This window comes from Nematolebias whitei, chromosome 15 (genome assembly GCF_014905685.2).
Source record: "Nematolebias whitei isolate Nwh7 chromosome 15, NemWhi1, whole genome shotgun sequence".
Classification (NCBI taxonomy): domain Eukaryota; kingdom Metazoa; phylum Chordata; class Actinopteri; order Cyprinodontiformes; family Rivulidae; genus Nematolebias; species Nematolebias whitei.
Genome location: NC_056512.1, coordinates 3204419 through 3213830, shown reverse-complemented (window position 1 = coordinate 3213830; position 9412 = coordinate 3204419). Strand labels below are relative to the sequence as shown.

Here is a 9412-nt window from a genome sequence, read left to right as displayed (position 1 = left end):
TATGGGAGTCTATGGGAGTCTATGGGAGTCTATGGGAGTCTATGGGAGTGTATGGGAGTCTATGGGAGTCTATGGGAGTCTATGGGAGTCTATGGGAGTCTATGGGAGTGTCACAACTCTCTTTTTACAGGACTCTGGATGAACCTGCGCCGGGCGAGGAGGCCGGTGAGTTCCTTCAATGGTCTCAGAAGATTGAGACAGTCCATTTTGTCAAGAGTAGTATTAGTTTTAAAATATATATATATAATTCTATTGGACTATTCTAATACAGTAATCTTTGTGGGTTTTTCTTTAACAAAATGGCCTGAATCCATTTGTTTATTTCTGTGTGGCTTAATTGGCACGAAGAAAGAATTAGATAGCAGTAAATGTGTGAATGATGACTGAGCAGTTTTTGCTGTAATCACTGAAGTCAGCCACTAAGTAGCACAAGCCTGTGTATCTCTTGAAGCCCGGGTAAATGGTGAGGGTTGTGTTAGGAAGGGCATCTGATGTATAATACTTTTGCCAAAACCAAAATGCGAGTTCATAAAAGCGAAACCATACTGGATCGGTTGAGGCCCGGGTTAACATTGACCGCCAGCTGTGATGTTGACAAACAAGTTGGTGACAGAAATTGTGCTACTGTTAGTCGAAAACTACGAGGTAGAGAGGACATGGAGGTAGTTAGAGTGAGGACAGAGGATGCAGAGGACAGAGGATGCAGAGGACAGAGGATGCAGAGGACAGAGAGAGATGGAGGATGACTCGCTGTGGCAACCTTTGAAGAAGGAAAAGCCAAAAGAAGACTGTCAAAGTAGGAGCTTCACAGGCTGCTGATCTCAACAGTTCCAACTCTGCGACTCCCCTCTGCCCACCCCCATCATTTTGTTACTCACCCCACACTGCAACACTGCCCCCTCCCCGCTTTACAGATGCAGTCTTGTGTAACTCTCAACCTAAACCAGTTTCATCCAGTTAACGAGTTTTTGGTCAAGAGATCGTCTGGTTGTGTTTACATGTGTGCGTTGTGCTGTCTGCATTGTGTGTATGTGTGCGTGAGGGTGTGTGTGTGTGTGTGTGTGTGGGGGGGGGGGGTAAGTTAACCAGAATGTTCCTGTTCCTGCGGCCTGCATTACATAAGAGAGGAGGAGGAGCAGACAGACGGCAGGGCCTCTTTCTGCTCCTTTCTATCAGTGTTTGAGCTGAACTTTGATGCTGTTCATGAGATCTGCCAACAGCACTTCCATAAATATAATGGTATATTTCCTGAATCAGAGGCCCAAACTTCATTCAAACTTCATTACAGACATTGAGGGCGGCTGTGGTTAAGTGGTTAGAGCAGTCGTCCTCCAATGCAAGAGTTTTTTGTGAAGAATAAACAACAAGTGGGACAAAATCGTGAAGTGGAATGAAATTTATTGGATGTGTCAAACTTTTAACAAATAAAAAACAAAAGTGGGGCGTGCAATATTATTCGGCCCCCTTGTGTTAATACTTTGTAGCTCTGCCTCTTGCTGCAGTTCCAGCTGCAAGTCTCTTGGGGTTTGTCTCTATCAGTTTTGCACATGGAGACACTGAAGTTCTGCCCATTCTTCCTGCAGAACAGCTGGAGCTCAGTGAGGTTGGATGGAGAGCGTTTGTGAACAGCAGTCTTCAGCTCTTTCCACAGATTCTCGATTGGATTCAGGTCTGGACTTTGACTTGGCCATTCCAACACCTGGATATGTTTATTTGTGAACCATTCCATTGTAGATGTGTCTTTATGTTTTGGATCATTGTCTTGTTGGAAGATAAATCTCCGTCCCAGTCTCAGGTCTCTTGCAGACTCAAACAGGTTTTCTTCCAGAATGGTCCTGTATTTGGCCCCATCCATCTTCCCATCAATTCTGACCATCTTCCCTGTCCCTGCTGACGAAAAGCAGGCCCAAACCATGATGCTGCCACCACCATGTCTGACAGTGGGGATGGTGTGTTCAGAGCATAGGCGTCGCAACCATTATATGTGATGTCCATTAAGGAGCATTAAGTGTAGAACCACTAGACTGAGGAACAGCTTCTACCCTGAGGCTGTTAGACTCATGAATCTCTAACTAGAATAATCACTGTGAAAAACCATATCATGTTGCTGCTGATCTGTTTCATGTTGCTGCTGATCTGTTTCAATGTTGATGTGTTCGTGCGTGCACATCTGCTCACAGACTCATGTTCATGTTTGTGCTGATGTTCAATGTTTTATGTTATGAGTGCTTAGTGTATATTTAGTTGATGTTTTTCTTAGTTCATATCTTAGATGTTATTACTGTTTTTCTTATACATTTTATTGTTGGATGTAACTGGGACCTTGTGTACATAATTTCGCTCCACCACATGTACCACATGAGGTGCGAATGACAATAAAGAAACTCTGACTCTGACTCTGACTCTGAAGGGGACAAGTCCCCCCCACATTAAAAAACGTTCATTTGAATCCCCCCACTTTTACTATGAAACATTAGTTCATGCGGTGCAGTTTCTCTTTCTTCCTGAACAAATCCATTCCACTTGATTAATAGGAGAATACTCAATCTAATAAAACTCCACTCCAGGTTTTCCAGGTTACCTCCAACTCTAACAGCAGAAACTGTGCAGCTGCTGAGTCTCCTGCTTCGGTAGAAAACGCACACAGGTGCAGGAGATGGAGACACTTCTGTGTTGCTCACTCGCCAGTTTAGCAGCTTAGTGCGGGCAGTTGTTGACCAGGGGGTTGATCACCAACATATATTCATGTTAGGAGGATGCTTGAGTGCAGCGCTACATCTGTAGCATGTTCTTTTAGCATTAACTGTGACGCTGTGAGATGCTGCAGGTGTGAGAGACGCTGTGTGTTCAGCTGCATTAAAGTTGAAATGTCTTTAAAACCTCATGTTTACATGATTGTTAAGCTTCAGGGAAGGGTCCATTATCACGCCCAGATTAGTGACTCTGTTTTTCTGACAGGGTTAGAGCGGAGAGGTCGATGCTGTGGTTTGTGATCGTGTCGTTGGGAGGGAACAACATGACTTCAGACTTCTTTTCATTGAAACTTAAGAAGTTTAAAGCCATCCAGTCCCTGATGTCAGCCAGGCAGTTGAGCAGCGGTTGAATCGAGCATGTACCATTGTGTCTTAGGGGGAAGTAAATTTGACAGTCATTGGCATAGAAGTGGAAGGGCATGTTGTGTTTCCGGAAAATAGCACCAAGCGGCAGCAGGTATAAAGAGAATAGGATGGGACCCAGGATGGACCCCTGCGGAACCCCCCATTTAAGCTCTGCCTCTGCGGAACTAAAATCCTTGATGGAGACACAAAAGGATCTGTCAGTGAGGTAAGATCTGAACCAGTTGAGGGCTGATCCTGTGACGCCCACCCACTGCTCCAACCTAGCAAAGAGGATCTCATGGTCGATGGTGTCAAAGGCGGCTGTGAGGTCCAACAGGACAAGCAGCACAGAATCACCGGTATCTGTGGATCTGAAGATGTCGTTAAAGACCTTCAGCAGGGCAGTTTCAGTGCTGTGGAGAAGCCAGATTGGAAAAGCTCTAAGATGGCGTGATCCTCCAGGAAGCACTTCAACTGGGACTCGACTATTTTCTCCAGTACTTTAGAAACAAATGGGAGTTTGGAGACAGGCCAGTAGTTGGAAACGACTGAGGGGTCAAGGTTTGTTTTTTTCAGGAGAGGCTGGACGGCAGCATGTTTAAAGGATTTTGGCACCACGCCAGTGGATAAACTACTGTTTACTATATCAAGAATGGACGGACCTAGAGTAGGAAACACCTCCTTTAGTAGTCGAGGGGGGACCACATCAAAGGGGGAGCCAGAAGGTTTCAAGCTGCTCATGACCTGCTCTAGAGAAGATAGAGTGATGGGTTCAAAATGGTCAAAAGGAGCTACAGATTGAGGTGGGATGGATGGGTCATGAGTTGGAGGGGAAATGAGAGTGGTCGCAATTTTTTCCAAAAAGAAATGTAAGACGTTGTCGCACAGCTCAGTCGAGGCTTCCAGAGGTGATGGTTCAGTGAGGTGGAGAACAGAGTTTAGGGTGGAGAAGAGGACATGTGGGTTGTGAGAGTTTGAGGTAATTATATCAGAGAAGAATTTTGATTTAGCAGCTTTTACTGCTTTCTGATAACAGCGCCAACTCTCTTTAAGTATCTGGAAAGAGACCTGCAGCCTGTCTTTCCTCCACTTTCGTTCCGCCCTCCTACATTGCTGCCTAACGGCCTTGGTGACGTCACTCAGCCAAGGTTCTGCTTTGATTTTTGATTTTTTGGTTTTAACAGGTGCGACATGATCCATAGTCTTTAAGCAGACAGAGTTGAACTGGGATGTCAGCTCCTCAGTGGTGGTGAGAAACACTGGGGTCTGAATTATCATTTCAGAGTTATAAACATCTGTGAAACGTGTGGCAGTGAAGTGGTTAATGGTCCGAGTCCTACGTGCAGGAATGCACGACTTAGGAGTTAGATGGGGGAGGGTGAACTCAAACCGGACTGGCATGTGGTCTGAGAAAACATTATCACCAATAACAAGATTATTAACAGTCATATCATGAGTTAAAACAATGTCCAGTGTATGTCCGCGCTCTTGGGTGGGACCGTTTACATGCTGAGTTAAATTAAATGAGTCCAATAGATCTAAACAGTCCTTAACCAAGGGCTTCTCCTGACAGCACACGTGCAAATTAAAGTCCGCAATAATGAAAACATGCTCATATTTTGGTGTGATTTCAGCTAAGAAGTCAGAAAACTCATTTCTGAAATCCTTAGATCGAGATGGGCGGTAGACGAGTGCAAATAAAGTATGAGGTGAATGTCCGAGTTCAAAGACGCTCAGCTCAAAGCTGGCGCGGGAAAGTGGGATGGGCAGTTGTTTACAGTCAAAAGTTGATTTGAATATTGTTAATAATCCACCACCGCGCCGGCCTGATGGCCGCGGTGCATTAAAACACAAACAGTTCGGTGGCAGTAAATCCGTCAAGGCGCTGGACTCACCCGGAGACATCCACGTCTCTGTGATGCACAGAAAGTCCAAATCGTGCTCTTGAAAGTAGTCCCTGAGGATAAAAGTTTTGTTGGTAACAGATCTAGCGTTGACCAAACACATCCGGATACTGTCCAAAGTGGAGCTAGCAGTGGTGGAGTTAGCGCACGCTAATGGCCGCAGGTTTTCAATAACAGCCCCTCCAGGTCGGTCCGAGCTGCGCAACGGCTGACAACTCCTGTTGGTTACCTGGTCCGGGCACACAGGAAGCTGGTGATGGAGACCATGACCGCCAGCTGAAGAGGAAGATGCAGCGCGCAGAGATTTCAGCTTCATCAGCTGACCAGCACGTTTTCCCCGGCGTCTGAAACGAGATCTCCGGGCAGGCAGGTGAGGAGCGCAGCGAAGGTAAGCTGGCACGTCTGCCAGCAGGGGGGGAGGGGGGGGGGGGTTCAGAGGTACGCTGGTAATGGTCCAAATAAGCGACTTCAGTGCCAGAAAAATGAAGATTCAAAAGTTGTTGTCTGTCATACACCAGCAGAGAGTTGATGTCACAGAAGTGAAATGCAAAAAACAAAAATAATCCGAACACCATCAGCAGAGGTGGATTGCAAGCCATGTACACGGGCGCCATCTTACCAGAAGTCGGAATATGTACCACATTGTATGTGCGTGATCAGTGAGCACTTATAGACACATTGATATTTCTCTTTAACATTAGACAAGTGTGCTCCCTACATTATTCCAACAGTTATATCTCAGTGATACATCATCCAATCTGAAAATGAATTTTTGTGCTTCATCAGTGAGCACTTGTACACACATTGGTAATGTGGATTCATGACATCACTTAAGTCCCACCTACACAGAGAAAATCGGTTATTGGATGACACTTCCAGCTTCGCACTGTATAAGATATTAGACTGAACATTGTTTGCTAACTGTTGATTACCACACATGACATGTTGAAAAGCATAAAGGAAGTGTTTGTCAAACATTAGCCACAAAACAGGAAGTCACCATAACTCCTGTCTGGAAGGTCAGATTTTGCCTATACTTGTAAGACTTACAGCTGGACGAGTAACAAGATGGACGGAAGGCCATGTCGAAGATTCGGGAAATGCGCCCCGTGGTGAACGCGTGCGGGATTGGCACGACAGCGTTCGCGATGGCGACTGGGTGGACTAGCTGGAGCTCACGCAGTCGCCGTAAGGCCGGAGCGGCGCTTTGCTGCGAGGGCCTCCAATGCTGCTTGCAGCTTTAATTGTTTTTAAAATCTTCAAAATAGGTCCAGCTGCTGCTCCAGTCCAAGAAATTGCAAATGGCGAATCATTGTTTTGAAAAGTTTCTGAAGGATCCAGTGACTCCGCCCCCGACCAATCAGTGACTGACACTGTTCTGACATCACGTTTTACTACCTACTCGTTCGGATTAGAACCACAGAGACAAGGGTCCTGAAAATAGGCACAGGTTCTACGTACTGTTACTAATGGAAAAGCCTCGGAACCTGGCTGAGTCGGGTCCAGTCGGGCTGTACCGGTACTAATGGAAACACACAAAAACACACAAAACTGAGTGCTGTACATTTAATCTGCACACAAACATTTTCAATCAGGGCTCAAAATGTTTAACTGTAAAATAAATTTCTAAGAAAATTAACTAATGTCACTCTACAGGCACATGTTGAGAGAGGGCAGTTTACAGAGACACAGTCAGGTCGTGTGAGACTGAAGGAGGTTCAACCATTTGTTCATCGCCCAGAACCAAATGAGAAGAACAGCAGAACTTCCACTGACCAGTGATCTGACCAGTGATCTGACCAGTGATCACACTTTTGTGTATTGTTCTAAAGTAAACTTTGTTACGAACGGTGTTAAATAATACATGTTACATATATTTTTATTGAACAATAATGTTCATGCTAACAGTGCCATTGTAATTTCACACATTGAGGAAGGGAGAAATAGAAATGAGGCGAGTGAGATGAGGGAAAGGTGAAAATGTGTCCTCAGAGGACGGGGACATGCCAGGAACTGATGAGCCAGGATCAACAGGACCAGGAGGATGGATCAACGGGCAATGCAAAAAAAAAAAAATTACATAAGCAGGATAAAAGAACTTTACAGACAAGAAAATTATGCAGTCCTGCAAAGAAAAATGTCAACAATGGAAAAGAAATTCTGACATATTTTTTACAAAAGATCAGATGAAGGCAATTGGCATGAAGAATACTTCCCAGCTCCATCTCAATGAACCCGTGATAGTTTAATAAGTTGTTTTATTACTCTTCTACAGTTTATTGATGCTGATATATTCTTGGTAATATATATATATTTTTTTTTTTGTTCTGTCTTGAAAGAGAGTGTCATCTCAACTTGACCCATGATTACCATACATTAAACTAAGAAAATAAATAAATTGTAAATTAACAGTGCTGCAGTGAATAGCAACTTTGTGAAGATGATGGTGTTACAGTAATTTTATTCAGACATCTTGATTCAGCTGTTATTGTTTTGGGAAGATATAAAATGAGATTTTGTTACTTTTCTGATACTTTTTGAATGCATCATTCAACAATTCACTGAAGTCATTCTCTGGTTTACCTGGAAAACATAAAAAAATACTCATCTCCACGATCACGTTTTTAATGATAGTGTCCCCATTTATACTGCAGTCTTTGACAAAGGCTCTTCAACTTGCACTAAATTAACCATGTCAATCTCAAGGTTAAATATTTTCTAGTTGAGATAGTTCAGTAACTGGAATTACCATAACAATTTAAAAAAAATTATAAACTTTCAAAATTTAAGTTGTAATGGATATTTTAAAATGCAGAATTAGACAAATCAACCCGTTTAAACCGTCACGATGGCAAAGAGCTAGCAGCAGTTAAAACACAACTAGCCATTTAACATGTTTAATTAACTCAAACTGGCGACATGAAGTATTAATGTTGATAAATTGTGGTATAGAACAGTCAGATAACTCTTCACAATGGCAAAAAAGTGTCGTATTTTCATCAACTTCCTGGAGAAAACATGGAGAATGAACTACGTTCAATGCTGAACCTGCTGCTGTTTGGAACTATTTACTGCTGCAGGACCCACGTGACTTCAGCAGTCCATTCCTTCTATGGGAGGGACGTGTACACAAGCAATAAGCTGCTCTGTGTGGGGCAGAGACAACTTTGGGGTCATACCACTTGTCAAAAATGAAATCATGATAATCGAAAGTGAGCGCTCGTTATCCGTTTTTTCCATTTTCGTTTTGTTCACAAAATCAGATGACACTTCATTATCCAATTTTTCATTTTGGTTTAATAAACGAAAACTAAAAAATGTGTGTTTTTGTTTTTTCATTTTAAATTTCAAACGAAAAAACGAACTGCCTGCATGTACATGGACCCAGATGTGAAGGCAGTGTCCCTGGCTTCCAGCAAGGTGCAAATTTCTGCATTCAACCAAGGCTTCCCGTTCAGGCAGCCCTTAACATATGTTATGGTGGCGACGTCATCAGCACATTTGCTAATAATGTATCTCAGGACTGAGGATTTGTATTCCTCCAGATCTAGCTTCCCATGATTAACAGCAGCCTCCCTGAAGACCTACCAGTCTGTGCATGCAAAACAGTCCTTCAGTATGGAGTCACTATTCTTCACCCAACTTTTGACTTCACTCAACTTCCAGGTTGTCAGGTAACAATAAGAGGAACAGCAGGGTGAAGGATGTCTTTATTGGGGCAGAAGTTGACAAATCACAGGCGGAGCTAATATGTGAGGGTTTAACTTGTGCATAGCTGTGAGGTTCTGAAATGAGGCTGAGCTGCTGGGGCTGTCAGTCCATGTTAGTGTTGCTTCAGTTGTCTGAAGGTTCTCCTCTGGTGGCTTCATCCTCCATCTGTCTGTGTTTGCAGGTGACTGGTTGGTCGCTGAGGGCACATTTCCTCCAGACCGGTGCCATGGCGACCTCCCTGGTCAGTCGTCATCTCTCCTTGTTTCTGCAGAAGAACTTGAAACTCAGTGCTGCAGGTAACAAGTCTCTATCACACTCACATTTTTACTCCTTAAAAGACAACTGTACCAGTTATAGTTGGTATTTGAACCATCCAGTTGGATGAGAGTTAGGGCATCCCCGTATTTTAAAGATGGCTACCTGAGAATAAAGTAATTACTACACAGCTTGTTGAAGCTCGTACTTTTCTCTCTTTAACTTATATTTTAAAAGCTATCGTGTACAGTAGTCCCTCATTTATCACGTTGGATCCATATCCTGAAGCCCCGCGATAAGTGAAAAACCACAAAGTAGGAATAGTAGTAAGAGTGCTAAGTAGTAGTTTACTTTAGTATCTATATACCTGTATATACTGGTGTGTGTATTATATATATATATATATATATATATATATATATAGTATATATATATATATATAGT

At 43.4% G+C, this 9412-nt stretch overlaps 1 protein-coding gene across 1 annotated transcript in view; it reads left to right on the top strand.

The window, feature by feature from the left end:
* Window positions 1–9412, top strand: part of abat (4-aminobutyrate aminotransferase) — a gene marked incomplete in the record, with an annotated part of 131810 nt that overhangs the window by 14430 nt on the left and 107968 nt on the right. The window contains 1 exon segment of the mRNA XM_037688785.1: window positions 8895–9009. Coding sequence (XP_037544713.1) covers window positions 8940–9009 — 70 coding nt within the window.